Source organism: Nomia melanderi, chromosome 5 (assembly GCF_051020985.1).
Source record: "Nomia melanderi isolate GNS246 chromosome 5, iyNomMela1, whole genome shotgun sequence".
Classification (NCBI taxonomy): Eukaryota; Metazoa; Arthropoda; class Insecta; order Hymenoptera; family Halictidae; genus Nomia; species Nomia melanderi.
Window position 1 is genome coordinate 9,649,977 of NC_135003.1, and position 19,666 is coordinate 9,669,642.

At 41.0% G+C, this 19,666-nt stretch overlaps 1 protein-coding gene across 15 annotated transcripts in view; it reads left to right on the top strand.

Moving 5' to 3' along the window:
- Window positions 1–19,666, top strand: part of LOC116430874 (uncharacterized) — a 375,145-nt gene that overhangs the window by 250,422 nt on the left and 105,057 nt on the right. For 13 of the 15 annotated variants that reach the window (XR_012998703.1, XR_012998704.1, XM_076368027.1 and 10 more), the window contains one exon: window positions 13,256–13,312. The exons of the other annotated variants lie outside the window; for them this stretch is intronic. Coding sequence is in view for 11 of the 13 variants with exons in the window: in XM_076368027.1 (XP_076224142.1) it covers window positions 13,256–13,312 (57 nt within the window). In the remaining 2 variants the exon portion in view is untranslated. The remainder of the gene's footprint in view (window positions 1–13,255; window positions 13,313–19,666) is intronic. 15 annotated transcript variants of the gene reach the window in all.

Below are 19,666 nucleotides of genomic sequence, written 5' to 3' on the forward strand. Positions count from 1 at the left end.
GTGTGTACGTTCCCAGCACGCATCGCGGGACACGAATCGATGGAAGTACTTTCCGTGCGTCTCTAATATAACCCAAACGAATTCTGTGTGCTAAGCATGCATGAAAAGGCCCCCGACATTACTGGAACAGTTTTAATCAAAGTAAACTTCCCCCCGGGTATTCCCGGCGTTGTCGCCGCCGTCGCCGTCGCCGTCGCCGTCGCCGTCGCCATCGTCTCTTTGTCCCGTTCAGAAGACGAGAGAGGTTCCTCCTCAGTGGTTTCATTCATCCGAAACCCTCCTCGACCCAGTACCGCTCTTCATCTGTCCTCAGAAGATCGCCATCTTCATCAGCGGCGGGTCCTACGTATGTGTTACGTTCCTTCTTATCGCGTCCTTCAATTTTATTTCCGGAATTTTTTCTTGCGCTCATGGTAAGCGAACGTCGCTCCACTCTTTCCTAACAGCTGAAACCGCTTACTTCTTTGCGATATTGTGTGGCAGCTGTTCGACTTACTATCTCATACGTCAAAGATATGCACGCTTTTAACACGTGAAGATACTTTTCGAAACCATTTCTGTGCGCTTGATGACAAGTGTATTTTCTTAATACGGTTTTCAATTTTGTGTAGATTCATAATGAAAATAGGTTGAAATATTTTTCGTTTCTAACCACAAAATACATCGTTTATAGGAATTTATACAAATTTATAGAAGTTTATAGAAACTTAGAAATTAACGAATTCTACGTACAATTGTATGCATTCTGAACGTTTTATGTAGATACAATAACAGATCTGTTCACTTCCAGTGCAGTATTTAGCGATTCAGGTTGACAGGGCATTCAAACGAGAAAAAATAGGGTATCGAGGGGAATTAAGCGTGCCGCGGAAACTGTATTAATAGAAAGAAAACTCTCGAGACAATTTCGGTACGGTACAACGTGAAAGATAAGAGGCGGCTCTTTCACGGTTTCATTCACGACAGCCCTCGACCCAGTACCAGTCCTCGTTCTATCCTCAAAGCCTTGTCCTCTCTTCATCAACTCTCTCTTCTCCTTGTACCACTGTCCTTTCTTCGGGACCTTCGATCCCAACCCCTTAATTTGCTTCCCCAAAGTCGCCTAGTACTTATGGCCGCCGCTAGCCTTTTCACGGGGGTTTTAACCGCTCATTGAATTACCTTTGATAATTACTTAAGATACTCGAATGCTCCCTGTTAATGGCGAGGAAGAAGAAAAAAATTCATTACGGTCGGGAGTCGCGGATGGCAGGTTCGGGGTTAACCGGGTTTTATGGATAGTGAAAAGGGCACGGGAAAGTTCTTGACCCTTCCGCAAAATGACGAAGGTATTTCATTGGCGTTAAAACAATCATTATCCTCTAGCGATGTCGCGAAAATCTGTTTTTATCATGTACCCTCTTCGCTTGTCACACGGGATTCTACATAATCAGAATTATAGTAAAACCGATTTAATTGGGACCTTAATGGTTGACGTAAATGGAGACTCGAGAAGAGTTAAAAACTAAGAGCACTTGTACCTATCAGAGGTCTATATCAAATTTCATTAATACATCGGTCTCGAGATAAATCGTGCTTGCACTTGAATTATCCATTTGAATTTTTGAAACTCAGGGCAGTATAGAATATTGCCAAAGCAAGATATTAAAACTTATATAAAACGAACATCCACAGTGTCATTTCAATTCTTGATGTATAAACAAAGTATATTGAAGTTTATTTAGATTTTTCGCTTTCATATTTAATTACGGATTGGTAACCGATGACATGAAATAGCTTCTGTGTAAAATTTCCGACCAACAATGCGTATTCCATCGTCCATGTAATCACTAAATCACTGTACCTCGGTACACATGTATATCGCAGCATAAACAACCCGAAAAGCGATTCCCCGGGTGAATCGATCGAACCGATGAATCTCCGAACGCGGAACCCGATCTGGAAGTCGGGGCGGATTATTGGACAGGCGAGGTTGATCACGTTTCGCGGATCCGGCCGGCTGATACCCGCGGCTCGTTTTTCCGAAACGAAAAGTGACGGACACGCGACCGCTCTTGGTGTATCTCCGGGTAATCGATCTCGAAACGCGTCGCGTCGCGGCGGGGATTCTCACACGTCCTGCGATCGGCTCGTCCGTCCCGGATCGTATTCCAGATAGGCCAATGGCATTGATCGCAATATCGCGTATCCGCGTCGGATATTGGCTCTCTCGCGTGGGACGAACAAGCAAAGCGTGACTCCGGGGCCGGCGTTCTGTTCCCGCCTTCGGCCGTCTTTCCGTTCGCGTTTTCTTCCTGCTGCATTATGGTGCGTTTACACCAACCAGACGAATGCTCACCCACCCCTTGTCCTGATGATATCGAAGACAACACGAACAAGCTGCTAGATCACTTGATGATTAAGAATTCGGCTGATTGATCAATTTTCATTTTTTCCTCACACGATTCTCTGTTGCTCTTATTTTCTAATTCCTGATATTTTCGGTTACTAATTTATTATTCGTCAATTCGGTTACATGTAACTAATCGGAAGTATAAAACTGTAAACCAGTAAGACATCTACTGCTCTGCTCCGCTAGACATTAAGCATCTTCCAAGTGTACGTTCGTGTGTTGAATATTTATGATTTGTCGAATATATTAAGAATAATGGGTCTTAATTGTTAAGTTTATTATATTGTTAATTGTCAGTCGTTCGATTGGTGCAAACGCACCATTAGATCGGCACACACCTCGTCGGGGAAGGAAAAAGACCTCTCTCAATGGCTTGAAATAGAGCCAAGAGAGCATAGAAAGGTCTCCGCAATTATCCCCGGCAATTAAGGATCGATGGTAACGCGATCGATCGCGTGGGCGTACAATCTTTCGGTACAATGAGACACTGCGTTCCGTTTTCTGGTCGGCAACGAGATTTCGTTTGTGGGCGTGAAACACGAAATTTCTTTGTCCGAGCGCTTATTGTCTTCGTCGGGTGCATTGTTTCCCTGTACAGGGTGTTCCACTAATAAGTAAGTGAACTTGATACATGGATTTTTATGTTCTTTATCTACTTAGCAATATTTATCACTGAAATAAACTCTATTCCTGAGAAATACATGTTGACCGTTATGCTGTTTAACATGTTCCGTGCCACGGAAACTTCGGTTATATTTTGCTTATAAACTGTATTGATTTTTTCAATAAAATAATAAGTTATATTCAAGTTTTTGGTAATTTTTATGTATATCGATATTGTTTCTTTATATTTTCGCTGCTTTGTAACGTATATCGCCATCCGTGACTATCTATCCATTATAAATATTTTCTTACATAAATTGGCGTGTACCATATGTGGTACACGTGGCACGGAACGTGTTATTTAGAATATTTTAGCAATGAATTATGTCACATAATTAATAACAAAAGAAATGAGAATTCGTGTTATGGAATCGATGAATGAAAAAACCTCCATCCCTTGTCAACAAACAAAAAAAGAATTCTCAAGAGGAGAAAATTTCCACGAAATGTTCATGGATTAACTAAGCACTAATATTACAGCGTTTTTAATAATACTAATTACCATCAATCAATCATTAATACCAATATTTAATTAATCCAACAACATTTCACCAAAGTTTCTTCGAACAAGTCGAAAGTACAAGTTAGACCACCGTTACCTCCAACCATTCAAACAATTAACGTACCACTTATTAAAACACTTTCAAACGGTGCTATTCGCAAATATCTTCCGCAACGATGCGATTTCCGTTTAACCGTCTTGTTAAGAAGCCTGCCCATAACGAAAATATTGCCGGGATAAGGTCGACCGCGAAACGATACGAATTTAATGGGTAATCTGCGTGAAAACAGCCCGACCCGACTTATCGTACCCAACCGGCCAGCGTGTACCCGCTTAAAGAGGATTAAGAACCCGGTACCGCGGGGCGATACTCGAGCTTTCGGAATGGTAAATGTACTCGACGGAGAGTCACGAGAATCGAGTGCGCGCCGATGATTCAGGATAAACGCGGGAAACTGTGCCGCTAGGCTTTTACCACGCGAGAGAAAAAGAGATGGGGAACAGAGAGGGAAAGAGAGGGACTCTCGGCACAAGTTCTCCTTCTCGTTTTCCCCATAGCTGGCTTCAGTTTCTCTTTCGCCGAAGGGGTACCGCGATAATTATAAATCGCTCGTGGTTACTGCTAACGAGCCACGGGCCCGCCTCCGCTCGATGTAATGTTTGCAACTGTACAGACCGGGAAGCTATATTGCTTCTCGAGGATAGGATATTATTCCGGTGCACACATTGTTGAAGATTTACTAGACGGTTAAGTAATTTTTAAGTGTTCGGTTGGTGCGATTAGGACCATTGCAGTTCATTCAGTGTTCCGAGTTATTGAACCCCTTGCGGTTGAAGTTATAGATAACTGTTTCGTATTGAGTGTCATTGCCTCGGGTCTAATGGTTCAATTGAAAGTAACGATGTAAGGGGATCATTTTGGGTCATTTTTATTGATTATCCTAGTTCTTGGGAGTAATGAAAGTAGTTCTGTGTATTGATGCAATGTAGTGAAGAAATATAGTATTTTAGTGGTATAATATTATAATATAATATTATAATATAATATAATTTAATATTATATAGTATAGTATAATATAATGTAATATAATTTAATATTATATAGTATAGTATAATGTAATATAATATAATTTAAAACAATAAAATACAATATTTTTTATATTAAAAATATCTTCCAATCTTTCGAAGGTATTTCGCTTTGACATCAATATGCAGTTGATTATTTTCCGGCGGAGTATGTTCCATTATAAAAAGAAGAGACCTCAAGGAAAATTAAAGGGATGAAGGAAACGAAAACGCTCGAGGCCCTTTGAAGTAGATTAATCCCGGTGTGGGTCAGACGGACGGATATTGAGCTGAACGTCACACGCATCCCCTGCATGGTGCACAGGCGCGGTTGATTCAGCCCCCGTGCAGCGTCTCGTGTTCGATCCCGGATTGTTTTGATTGACAGGAACAAATACGAGTGACGCGGATCCATGGGGACATTCTGTTATCGCGTCGGATCTTCCGCTATCGTCTCCCAAGGGTGGTTTAAGTGAAACCTCTTGATCGAATGTTTTATGAGGGATGCATATCCGTTCACGTCTTTCCTATCTTGACAGCGTTTCCTTCTTGTATTATTGATGACGTATACACATCGAACGGAATTCCAAATATTCAATATATCGACGCTTTACTCTCAAGATGCGATTCAGTCGCCATTTGATTCAGCGCAGCGAAATTACGAAATTGAAAAACCGATGATACATTTTGTAGAAGGTATCAACATATGCGACACAAAAATAAAATAATTCTGTCCCTTAATTTTTGCAATATAGTTTTTATACTGGTTGTATTTAATATTACCGACATTTCATCAGAAAATAATGAATACTTAACGTGAAAAGTATTGTCGAGTGCAAAGGATTAATTGAAACTTACAAATTCAGTGGTTATATATATATATATTGGCAACTTCGTATTTGCTCCAGTCACATTCCCTATTCAGAAATGGAAATTCAGTGACCCATAGAATGAAAGTTAGTAGAAGTTCTAAATAAATTATTGTGTAGAGTACTGTAGTTTGCTCTTGTAATACTGTGTGTTAGCAGCGTCTATTCAGCATTAGTATTATACTGGAAATAATTAGGCCAATACGAGGAAACTCGTTCTCCAAAAGTTTCCGAGGCTCGCTTATGTTCCGTTAAATTTACAGTAGCCTCAGGTGTTATGTCTCGATGTTCCCATCAGGGAAAGGTGGTCGCATGAAACCAGAAACCACAGTTTCTGCTTACATTTTGCTGCAAATGACCTCTTTTCGCGGTCAGGAAGCGGAAACGGGTATATACCACCTTTCGCCGTTTCTTACGTGGAAGTTTTACTAAAATGCGTCCTTTTGATTTTATTTATGATGGAATTGAAAAATAGAATATACAGGTTACAGCTAATGTTCAAAATCGATATTCTCGAGGAGTAAACCTCGGAGTACAAATTTTTGTCTGAGTGATTTTAAGAATATTATTACTTTAAGAATACTAAATGGTTTTTTAAATTTATTTGCATGTCATGGATCTGGAATTTTTCATTTATCTTTCGTTGAATCGATTAAATGGGCAAATAATGACCGGTTTCTTTTCGTCCGAGCTACTGCTTCTCGGAACGGCCAGTAATTATTATGATTATTTTCAAATTCGTACCCTCGGGAGCTGAACAGAAAGAGATTCCCTCCGGAATAGCGGAGCTGCGCTCGCTTGTTCAGCCATCTGTCGCCTTTCAAGGATGAAACCGAAAGAAAAGCCTGGAAATACGACGTGCTCATCCTCAATCCCTGTCATTCTTCTCCCCTTTGTTAGACGCGATCTAGTTGGACTCCGTCACGGACGGGTTTCATTCTGCACATCTACAAATCAGTCATTTACAACATTTGTTAAACAGTTATCTTAATAAACCCTCTACTCAATAAACTTCTTCCATTTTCTTAAAATTCTAATTAAAACACAATTTCTTTACCCAGCAAAAGCTTCCTTTATATTCTAAGGAAAATACAAATCTCATAGAACTCTTTCTTAAACCCTTGTCCTATGTCTTCTTTCACATCTGCGCTTTCTAAAACTTTATCCTTAATAATTTAAAGAAAAGAATTCGATACATATCCTATATATCATTTACTCTAAAAGCCAACGATTGACAATACACAATTGCTATTTAACCTACATTTAAAAAAAAGGTAAATAACACGTTTCCCAACTTCCGTTTGAAATTTTAATTAACCTTACACGACATTATAATACAAATGGTTAAACATTAACCATTCCAAAAATTCCACCGTAAATTACTTGTTGAAAAACACTCGAATAAACTGATACAAAACCTCCGATCTACCGAATTCCATAATGAAAACAGGGCGTTGTCGCGAGCCACGCGGAAGTTTACCGGGAAATATCTTCCCCAGAAAAAACAAACTCGTCGAAGCGTTAAACAGAAAATTACTTTCGAACGTCGCCGTTGTAAGGACGCCAGGAAATTCCCGTCGAAGCGTTCACAGGAAATTACGCCAGGAATGAAATTTCTTTCGGTGGACCTGGTGTTTCATTGAGCGCTAAAATTTAACAGCGAACACCAGCCCTGTAACTTCCGGCGTTTTCGGTAGGTTCCCCTGGCTCCTGTTTGGGGCGCTCGCGAATCACAATGGAGGCAACCCCGCGCGCCCGGATAACAATGCCGCGGGAGCGCGGCTCGCGGTAATACCTTGATCCCACAAAAGGTAGCTAAACACGGCCGGGACGATAGTCCTCCCAATTATACGTGCTCCACGCTCGCAAGCGGATTGACGGTTTGGCGCGCAACGATAAATCGTTCGTCTGACTTTCTCCATTGAACCGCGACGCGCCGTGCGCCAGCGAACAGTGGAATTCTATCGCGACGAACGCTTCGCGCGGTGCGCGGCTCATCGAACAAATTCGTTGGGGTTTCAGGGTGCACGTTGGCTAAAATAATCGACTCGGGGGAAATGGTTTCTCGCATTCTCGCTTCTGTTTGCGTGGGGGCAATCGTTTAATCTCTTCGGGGCCGAGTTCTTTTTGAGAAGGAAGATGATTTTCGTTTTCATTCGATGACAGTTTATTTTATTTAAATTGACAGGAATCGAACGATACGAAGATGGATGGAGGTAAAGGTAGTTTAAAGAGAATTTGGTTTGTCAGAAGGAGTTAATTGAATAAAGATTTAATTAATTTTGTGAATTTAAAATGAAATTGCATTTAAATGAAATTTTCTATAAATTCACTTGGAATGAGGATTTAGCTTACATTTATAGAGAAAGTAGTTGATACAAGTAATTTAAAGATAATTTAGTTTATTCGAATAGTTATGAGAAACATTCGAAAACAAGCAAGTGTTCGTTGGACGGATGTTAATGTTAAACTACAATCAAATGTACATATGTGTGTAGGCTCCTTGGAGAGGTTAAAGATTCTTGTTTGACTTTTCAATTTCTGTTTCTTTAAGAATATTGCTTTGACTGTATGGGTAATTTGATGAATGCTGATTGTTGTATAAACTTTCTGTATTAATTTTGTTATTGTCCGTTCTAATGTGATAAGTGTTACTAATTGCGCGAGGTCTAATAAATAAATTATAACGAGCGATTTATTGCGCTGCACGGTGAAATACTTTCTTTTTTATATTTTTAATTAACGCGTTCCGGAGTTCTGAATTTTGACAGTTTTCATTAGACCGTCATTTGTTTCTTTTCCTCGCGCTTGGTGGCAGACGGGCGAGGTCAAGCAGAATTTTCTCACAGCTTCATCCACCCCGTCGCAATTATCTTTCCTCCCTGCATTTTTCCCTTTGTTGTTCATCTGGCAGCCCGGCTGATGGATGCACAAAGGTCCTGGCGAATTCGTCACCGACAAAATCTGACGTTTGGCACACCGCCGCCGCGGTTCGTTACTCATCACAATTTTCTAAAGTGCTGGTCACACTTTCCTGCTCCGATTGTTCCGCGTCAACCACTGTTTCCACGAAAAACCGATACGAACGCGCAACAATCTATTGTACTTTCGAGACCTGATCTATCAATTAAGAATTTTCACGCTCCATTTACAAAAAGCTTGTACAAATAGATAATCAAAAGAAATATTGAAAATAAAAATAAAATAGCAACGATAAATAAACGCCCGTGAAAGATAATTGAATAGACGCCGTTAACCCCTTTCCCTATGATTTCCTTCTCTACTATAACCTATACAACTACTTTGATAACTTATTGAAACAACAAACAAATTCCTTGCAGTATAATAATACAACATTCGTACATAGTAACATTCCTGTTCATTCTGTTTAAAATCTTCGCCACAAGCCGAAGCGATTAATAACGTCATCGAACCACAAATATCAAATTCAAACTGAAAGCTCGGTGGAAGAAACAAAAACACAGAAATGTCAATAAATAATCACGAATCATGGTTCGAGTTATATGATTGAGTACCGTGATTCTTCCCTAGAATTCGAAATCCACGGATATGCAGTATTAGAGAAAGGGGGAAAGCGAGCAAGCGAGCCGAGCGAGCCGAGCGTCCCAGCGCAATTGACGCGAGCGGACGCTGTCGGGGATACGTGATGCCATGAATAGAGGGAGGAAAAAGGAAAGGTATCGATATTCATCAGAAATGCAAGGCGTCGGAGCGCAACGATGCGCGCTAGATTGGCCGGCACTTTCAGAGATATGAAATTATTGTTCGGCCGGCAGCCCCCCGTCAAAGGACCCGGCTGACAAGCGATCTCGAACGAAGCACGACAGCTTGACTAATGCGGTTATGCCGGCCCCTCCTGATCTAACCAAATGAAATACTCCCACTCGCGCGAAGGAGCTGATGTCACGAAATCAAAGTTCCCCGCGACGTCGCCCGCCACGCTACTCCCTTTCTTCTAACGAAGAAGTCATCTTTCCTACCGCATCAGCGGGAATTCCTTTTTCTCCGGTTCCCGGAGAATAATTCGCCCGGTGACTATTCCCGTTCCTCCGTCAAGCTCGTCCAATTCACTCTAATTGAATAACGCTCGCTGTTCGCCGGGCCGTCCCTCCGATCAGCGAATCGCAGTTAGTAAACTGCGGTTGTTTACACGACCGTTGCGACTAGCAACGCACAAAACATGGTAAACTGGGAACTTGAACCCTTCGCAGTCGAAAGTTTTTTCACTAGATGTACTCAACATTTCCCAATGAGGTATAGACGACATTCTTGGAAACTAAGTAATGAGGAAACATACATAAATTGATAAGAAAGCTGTTTCGTTTCAGTATTTCATGTATCGATGCATTATACAAAATTTGATATTGTATATAAAATTTTATAATTTTGTTATATCAAATTAAGTGATGAGTGAGAGTCACCACCCGAGTGCGAAGGGTTAAACGAGTTTTACGATCTTCGCGGATCGTTACCGGATGCTGGCTCATAGCGTGGTTAACAGTAGAAAATGTAGTGGGTTAAGAGTGAGAATAAAATTTGGGATTGCTAGATTCGTTGGAGCACGTTGAAGGCTGTTGCGAAGGAGATTAGTCTTTTATTTGATGAGTATATTTTGGAGTTCGTGTTCGAGACGTGGGAGTAGTGTGATTATTATTGAGACTAGGTTTATGGAACGCGTCGATCTGACGTATGTTGAATATTGAGAATATTATTTATACAATTAGTTTTCTAAATGATAAGTTGGTATACTAATATTTGATTTTTAAGTCTCTAATCTCTGCGATCTGAATGGACATTTATTCTTCCAGGGACAATAGAATAAACCGTACAATAAATGTCTGTAAGCATAGTGTTAAAGTACTTAATGATACTTGTAGTACATTCATTGAACTTTGTATGTTTGAATTGAAGACGTTGCTGCAGAAAGAGTTTCTATAAACATCTACCGAGGTTCCATTACAGTTCGAATGCGATTGTAGTGAATGAACATCGTTTCTCTTAAACAAATCCCATGACTCTTGATACGGAAAGGGTATTAAATAGCAAGTCTGAGGGCACTAGAATTGAAACGGCTTTCATTGGCCGCAAACGCGTGTATAAGCATGTCTTCTCCTATTGATTTCATCCGAGGAGGGTCGGGATTGGCATCGGAGACCAGTCTGATTGGTCGGAAACAGGTGTCTTATTGTCTGAATGCCCGGAGGGTCTCATTGTTTCCACGTCCCAGATGTTAATACAGGGTGCATCTGCATGAAATACGGGGATCTTCGCAGACTACGTGAATAGGATACCGAATGAACCGTGAAGACAATTCTGAAGAGTGCCTGACATTCTGTGTCGCCAGTCGTCTATTCAATAGAATAATTGCGTTGATGGGCTCGCGAGATCTGGAACAAAGTAAATGTAGAATTTCCGTTCGCGTTTCTGTCGCGTTCTACAAAGAAAACAAAGGAAAGCTCGGAAAATCAACTGAAATATATATCGCAACGTACTGTCATTTAAGCTATACACCGATGTGAAAGTATAGTTTCGATGTATGAGTACAAAGAGCACCTAAAACATCTTTGCGATAATTAATATGCATAACTCGTAAACGAGAATCGAATAGTCGTGGAAGAATATATACAATGTTCTTCGACGGTGTTCCACGAGGTACGCAAAAACTCCTGTGAATGATCCGTTACGTCAGACGATTGAATGTAAATGGCGGGTCAGAATCAACCGAACACGATGGACCACAAATTCTTCGGACTTTCTTTTCTTGTTTCCTCACGGACGACGGCCTCCCGGCCGTGATTGCATTCAGGAAGGAAGACCGAATCGCCGATTATGAATCACCGATTCGTGTAATCGCTGCCTCGTGGGACTCAGTTGAGAGTCGAGGCAGCCACGCAGGCCTCGTCGTCATCCTCCGGCGAGCAACGTGGGAGGATACGGTACGCCGGGTATCGCAATTCGAAGACAGAGGCCCTCGGTTCGGCCGCAGGAAATGGAAGATCAATATGTACTCTCCTGCCTCGCAGTCTCTTCTTTCTTGGTCGAGACCCGCGCGGCTACTTGCCGTGACATTACCGTCACATTCTGTATTTAAATCGAGTGTTTGAAAAAGAAAGTAATGCGGCAGTCTCTGTGAAAATGAAGCTGGAGATAGGCAGCGACTATTTTACGACTTAGAAATTCGAATAAAAAGCAACCGTTATTCAACGAGTTAAGTAAGAGGGGAGATACAAATTACACGAAGATGTTTCAACAACGATAGATAGTGCCAATAACAATCTGAATAACAGGATATTTTCTCTGAAAAGAACTACTGTCCTACAGTAACAAACGAAAAATTTGCTGTTATAGAAAGCACTGCACAAAATCTACAATTTACAATCACTAAGCTCAATATATTCAAAGCTACGAGCATAATCTCTAGATTTGCCAGATAGTATTTCACAGAATACACGATTCACAATCACTAAACTCGACGGATTGGAAACTGGCAATTCCTTAACGAACATCCAGCAAGAACTCAGGACTAACTTCACCTCGACTTCTCGCCCCTTTTCAAGCTGACAACTCCTCGAATCCCTGCTACCTAAGCGTACGATAATAACAGTCGAACGATCCCCGTTACATCAGATGCAAGGTCCGTCCAGCGTCGTGAACTCAGGGTTGAAAATCAATGACCGATACATTCGAGACCAGAGCCGAGGGTTGGCCCTCGTTAAGCCACCGATTCATCATTCCTGTAGGAGTCTTTAAGGGCGATTAGGCAGAGCACGTCGGCGAGGAAGAGGGTCAAGGAGTAGTTGTCCTCCGTCAGAACCCTGTCGTTGCCCGTCAACGTTTCCACCCTTCGCGTGGCCAAACTCGGTTAACCCTTTCGGGCAACTCGAGCGGCGTCTGTGTTGTTTTCTTTTCCGTCGTCTACGGGGTGGCCGGGATGGATCGTGGAGGCGTGTGCCTGCGAGGCTCGTTCCGACGAGAACTTATCTTGCCTCTCCATTAAGGGGGCGAGAAGCGTCGCTCTCCTCGCGTCTTGTAAATGCCGCCGCTACGGCCAATCTCGGATCTAAATTGAGCCGTTCTCCCGACGATCTGACATGCCCCCTTTGATTAAACCGAGTGTATTATTGACGAGGAGTTTCTCGTCCTCGCCCAGTGTACAAGCGCCACGATGTTTTCGGAGACGAACGACCGGCTTGAGGACGAAGCTGCTGGAAAAGAGCCTCCGAGGAGCGCTGGAGTTGCTAGAAACTTTCGTGCCAATTGTGCGCGTTGCATCGAATGTTGTCGTCTACGTGTGTTTCGAGTTGGAAGTGTTTGAAGGTGGAATTAGGGTGATTCGGGTTTCGTTGAATCTTTTTTTTTTGTGATTTCTCTGACGAGTATAAGTACTTAACATAAACATTTTTATCCGTTTATTACTGAATCCGTGCTGCCGTTACATGTTTGAACGTGAGATTACGGTGATTTGGGTTTCGTCGGTTCTTCGTTTTATTATTTATTTAATAGATATACTTAAACATCTTTATTGATTAATTAATTGATAATTTAGCGATTACTGAATTCGTGCCATTTAGATTACATCTGGACAGATACCCATAACTACTTTTTCTTATCTTAAATATTAAGCAAAACAATGTTAATGCTCGGTTCAATGAACATTCCCTGAATAGCAGTCGTAACTACATATACCTATGCATTGGGTTCACACAAGCTTCACTGTAAACGCACCTCTTCCCCGATTTTCAGGTACGTACCGCGCATCGCGACGCTGATCCACCTCTGTCGTCTACGGCGTGCATTAGCGTGAGTAGATCAAAGCAGCAAAATATTCATAACTCCGGGCCGCTCCCCAACGGAGGAAAGTGGTGTCTCCTTTCCTTTCTTTTTGTTCTTTTCCGCCTCCTTTTCCCGCCGATAATGAAAGCCAAGGCGCGTCCCAGGCCGCGGCACGATTGTTTCCCACGCAAAACGTAATCTCGGGGGAGCCTTTCCCGTGGATGGAGACTGATCCTCGATGGGAGACAAAGGAGGATGAAATTTCAATTTTCGGTGGGAATTTCCACGCGATCCCCGAAATCTGCATAACTTAAGGATCGCCGGGGGTCGCGGAAGAATTGTGAGACATACAAGCGGCAGACGTATCCCCTCCGGTCGTGGAAAACGGGGGGTAGGGCTGGAGGAGCTCGCTGAGCGGCGCCGGAACCGAAGGAAGTCGTAAATCTTTTATGTCCCGGTCATTTTTGCGCGAAACGCGCAAATAAAAAGGAATCGCGGTCCATCGGCTCTGCCGTGGACGAATCTGAGCGGCGGATTTTCGCTGTACTCGTGATTCCCGCGGTAAATGCTTCCCCGATCGGATACAACGGAAGTTAACTGCTCAGCCAATATTTTGAGAGTGATGGGATCAATTCGAAATATCCTTTTAGTGTATGATAAAAGAACCAAGCTTGGAATTGTCTTTCGGAGTTTGATGAAAAGTCATGGTTACGGTATTCTTCGAATATATGATATAAAACAGTGGATTTTGGAAGGAGCATAATATGGGTTTTTTCTTTGATTGGTACAGACTTGTTTTCTTATGGATTCAATTTGTATTAGTGAGATAGAAGAACTAAGCTTGGAATAGTCTCTTAAAGCTTGATGAAAAGTGATGGTTCCCCGAATATATGGCAAAGGTAAATTGAATTTTGCCAGGAATATAACATGTTCTTGTTTATTTTATTGATACAGAATTGTTTTCTTATCGATTGAATTGATATTGGTATATAAATATTGGTAGACGATAGTAAAGCTGTTTATATTGTAGTGGGATAATACTCTGCAGTTGTTGAACGTCTGAAGAATCAATCTCAAGACGGAATTCGGGCAAATAAACAATAAATATCGGTGAAACGCGGACCGTACAGCCGTGTCTCCCCTGTTCGGGGTATTGTTCTCTTCTTCCGTCGATTCGTTGTGAATTCATGGCATTATTTCGAATACCAGGCATTCCTTTGAGAACTTCTACCTTTTATCGACGGCTTTGAAACCCCTTAAGGAGATTTAAAGCTCCGTATTTCCTCTTCCATCGTTTCTAGACAATCTTCATTGAAAATAATTTGTGGTTGAAATTTAAATCACAATTCTTCTTCCGCGCAGGCTTACACGTCTATTTATTGGACGGCAAGAGGAAGAAGGATGCGAACAAATTGAGCTTCTCTTGCGTAAAAACTGACGAGAAAAGTCTATGCGACCGTGAGCATATTTTATTCATGGGACAAAACTCGCTACTTTTTTAAGAAATCAGAATTTATACTCGCCGCCATCGTTTCAGGCATAGACCCATCCTCGAATTGATTTATCGCGTCGCCTCTCCAGAAACCGGGAAAAATCAGGATCGTAGATCAAATTAAAGCTTATAATATCTCTCCGCCTATAGTCGAAAACTAAAACAACTTTCTTCACTTACCATTTTCGGGAATCATGAAGTATACACATCCTTCATTTCCCAATTCGATGGTTCTTCCTAAAGGCTCAACAATAACTTCCAAATTTAAAAATGATTTTCACTAACTTTTCATATATTACATCAGTGAATTCATCAGAGAATCATAAATATTAATACCTGTTCCTCAACCGACGGATTAACACATTGTTCCAAATCGCTTGAAAACAATTACAACAAGAAGATATCAAAGAGAAATATTTCGCTACGCAAGCAAGTAGATAATAAACTAACCTAAGAACCGTCATACCAAAACATTAGTAATCATTTATACAAAATCAATGTTATATAATATTAATAGTATACAACTACCTAACTAATATTACGTAATATTATATAAAACCTTAAAAATTCTCGCTGCGGTCATGTTCGCGAGGACTCGGTCAAATCGAGGTTCCTTTGATCGTTCATCGAAGCCGGCAAACAATAAACTTCACTTTCTAATTCCCATCAACGGGGCGGCGCAAATCCGCGTGGATCGATCGTCAGTTCATTTGACACTCTTAAAACCATCGTCGACGAATAGCACCTGTACGGTTTACGGCTTTATGCCTCGACGTCGGGCCACCTCTTCATTTCTATTAGCCTCCCTTCGAGCTCCTTCACCCTTCTATCTCCCGGCAGGCCTCCTCCCAAGAAGCCCGAGAACCCATGACACAAGCTCGAACCCGACCCCCTCACCCTAAACCGCTCTCATACCCGTTCATCCTTCCCCCATTGTTCTTCATTCTCCGTCGCCCAGACTTCGATCTTAAAGGTGCACCCCCACGAGCACTTTCAAACGAACGTCTAACTCGCCGCCAAGTCAATTATTCCTCGAGACGATTCCGCGGGGCCGAGGGAACGATAAATGGTGAGTTGTTGAGAAAGTAATATGACGGTTTTACTCTCGTGTCGCCTGTAACTGTATAGGGTGTCTCTGAACCGCCGGTGAAGAGGGTTGAATACACGCGGTGAAACAAGTTCGGATATGTCAATCGAATATTGCTATTTCTTCCGGATGAAAACTTATCTCTGCACTAAATCATTGGAAAAATATAAGTAATTAATCCTTTGCAGTTGACTGGTCTCGCTATGAAGATATTTTACAATATTAACAACTGAAATTACAGATCAGTTGAATTGACTTTTTGAGATTTCTCTATAGAAACTCTAAGAATACATCTATCGAGGCTTCATTTGATTTAAAATTCAATTTGCGTATCGCTAAATTAATCTCTTTAATAATTTCTCAGATACATCCGTTATCTTTTTAATCATTGAACAAAGAAAGCAACGCGCATGGGTGATACTGACCCGTCTGGTAGTTTTAGTGTTACAATGTTCGAGTGCAAAAGGTTACAAAAATTAGAAATAATTACAAAAATATGATTACGACGGAAAATATTTTTTCTAATACATTCTGTACTCTGTTCATTCTTATACTTTCAGATATTCCATAAACGTTTAAAAATTCGCGATGTATTCATCTCTGAATAAATGAGTAAACTCGACTGCTGCATGAATATTAAATCCGAGCGACGAATTGATTTTATTCTGTGTTCGAAGTATCTTTGTCTCTGATCTTTAAGGTGTTCTATTTTTGAATATTATTGTAACGTATGGACCGGGATGAAACAACATAGATTTAACGGCGATATATCGTCGCATCTGATCCATCCATCAGTGATTACTGCGGAAATACATGCGGCCGCAATAAAAGATCTCCTGTTCGATTTATGGCGGCGAAAGTGGCGTTTTATTGGCGCTATCGATCTCTCCGATCCCGGAGATTCCCGGGACCCGCGGTGTCCTGCACTCTGATACCCGTCGAAATAAGAGGGATTCGGCGTAGCAGGTGTCGCGGATAAACTGACAACGGTGAAATATAGTCCGGCCGTGTTTAATGTATGTATAAATGTAGATAATTTATCTTCCCACCTCGGCCATATCTACGCTGCCGATACGTTATCGCCTTATTTTATTTCCGGTGCATCTGCCGCGTGTTTGTTCATTGGCTTTTATTCATTTAGAGAGTGACAATCCGACGACTCTCCCCAAATCATTTAAAATTAGCATTTACTTCAGTATCATCTAAAGAGTTCTAGTCAGTTTTAATAATCAAATTTTATTTCTCGAATTAGAATGTTATTTCTGGAATTCTATTCGTTACAAATAAGGCTTCCGGCGAGTATACGTATGTATAATGAAAACAAGTATTAAATTTGAAAAATGAATTATAGATTTAATTCGTGATATCTTAACATCAAACGATCGATTTTTCCTAGCTTTTTAAAGATAGTCTGTTCCATTTAAAATATCTTTTAATCCTGCTAAGTCCTTCGGATCTTTTTTTATTCAATCACGTTGTCATTTCCTTACATCTTGTTTGTTTACCTTTTTCAATTCAAATATTTCAATCGAATATTTCAAGTTTATAGGTAACCTGAGAACCGTTGGATTAATTAACGACGAACAGACCGAGAAGAGAGGAAGGTATCAGCGATCATTATTCGAATAATCGGGAACTTCGAAGACCTTCCTTCTTTATCCCAAGATATAACAATATGGAACGAACGGTAGACCGTCGCGTGGAAATGGAATTCGATGCGATATCATGCCGAAGGGGACGTAAATTAAAATGTCTCCGTCGAAAGAGCGTATCGAGGGGAAGGATTTTTACCTCCCCTTTCTTCCCGGCGTGCGTCTAATCTTTGCTTCCGCCTGTTTTTTGCCTTTCCTTCGCTCTTCTCTTTCTTCCCTTTTTTCCCCTGTTCGAAACTCTCCCTTTCGTTCTTCGAGTTACGTCTGCGAGAATCGATTCCCTCGGGAGCACTTTCGAAACTCAGCCACAACTTTATAAAAGCTCGTTGTAAAGGGTGTCCTCTTCGTCTCCTCGATTTTACGAGAGGAATAAGTACGCGGATTCTTAGTTCAAGGATTCCAGGATTTATTCCGAGGGATTTGTTAAGGATTCAGTCTGGCTCTTTCTTTCTTTCCTTTCTTTCCCCCCTCGTTGTTAGTCGCCGTTATACCGGTTCCTCGAATTAATTAGTTTGTATTTATTTATCGTTAGTAAACCTTTCTATTGCAAATCTTGTAAATCGAGAATAATTGTGTACTCGAATTAGTACGATATGTATATTTCAATGATTGTAACACGAATTATATGATATACGACGTTAGAAGCTTATTAGTAAATTATATATAAATTATAATTAGGCAAGTCAGAAATAATAAATTATTATAGTTAAATATTTAATTACAAAGGTACTATTTAGTTCTCTGGGCGTACGAAAATTAAACGACATGAATTTCTCGAAGCGTCCTTTCACCAAGTTTAAATATTGAATTATATCCTGTCTTCACGGTGATTTCACGGAGCTATTCCACTACCCGCGGTTATTTCCAAGAAATACCGTTCGCCGTTCTTAGCAAGAAAGTCCTCCAGAAATTGCAGCGTCATTACAAAGTGGAGTTTTTGCAGGAGAACGAAACGGAGAGTATTATCAAACTTTATTTGCCTCTCGCTGAGAAATAAAGCTCCAAGAGTATTGTCTCGCGGAGCGTATTCGAATTCTATAGGTACGGGACAATAAAACGCAGATGCCAAATTCAGGAGAGGCACTTTTGCCAATCTTTATTTTTCTGTTTCGTCTCTTTGTTCTGGATTCTTTTTATTTCGACCCTCCCTGCCGCTTTCTCCCCGGTGTCTCATCATTCAGGGAAGTCAGTTCTCGCCGAAACAGACAGCAGTTTCCCAAGTATCTCGTTCTCATTCTTTTTTAATGTTTACCATCTACGAGCCTCTCGTACTTAATCCCTACGATATTTGTATATACTTGGTCATTCTTCTGCGCTGCCGCTGACGTTTGTGAATTAACAATTTACCTTTACCTCCTTAACATAGAAACTGTGGCGTTATGTACCCACTTTCATTTCATTTATATGAAAAGTTTATTTTCTTTCCATTGTATATACTGTTACGTTATCACACCAGTTTTCAAACAACATTTATCTTTCATCTGAGATTTCAAATATTCAATCTTAGAAGAACAACATAAACAACTCGAATAAAAATTCATCAAATTTTTCCTTCTTTGTACTGCTCAAGTTGAAAAATCATAGAGTATTCGTAGGAAAGGTTGTAAATCTCAAACATCAAATTTTTCAGGAGTTATATCATAATAATGCCATCTTTCGATATTACCAGTATCAGAGATGATTGCTATTATCGATGACTACTTACGAAAGGAAAATTGCACTGAAATTGTATACTGCAGGATAATGATAAAACAGAATCTTCAATTTTAACGTTTACAGTGCTACAAAGCTCTTTAATTGTTGTTAATTTTCTGTTGATCAATTTAGTAATATTATTTCTTCGTAAATGCATACACAACGTTTCTCCAGGCCTCGTATTTGTTTGTAACCGTGCTTTACGTCGACGCGCGCACCGCCTCATATCCTCCACTCCATTCTTCTCGGTTCCCTTTGCCCATTGCGTATCAGCTTTCCACCCCTTTCTACCTTTCATCTTTCTTCTCAATTTCGGTGGCGTTCTCCGGAGGATTCAATCCCCCGTAGGACGCTCCGGGACTTCCCCGCAACTTCCTTATAAAACGAAACGTCGTCTAGAAAGGGTTGATATATTCTACGCGATTTCTTGCGAGAGCTAACATTCATGGGTAAAG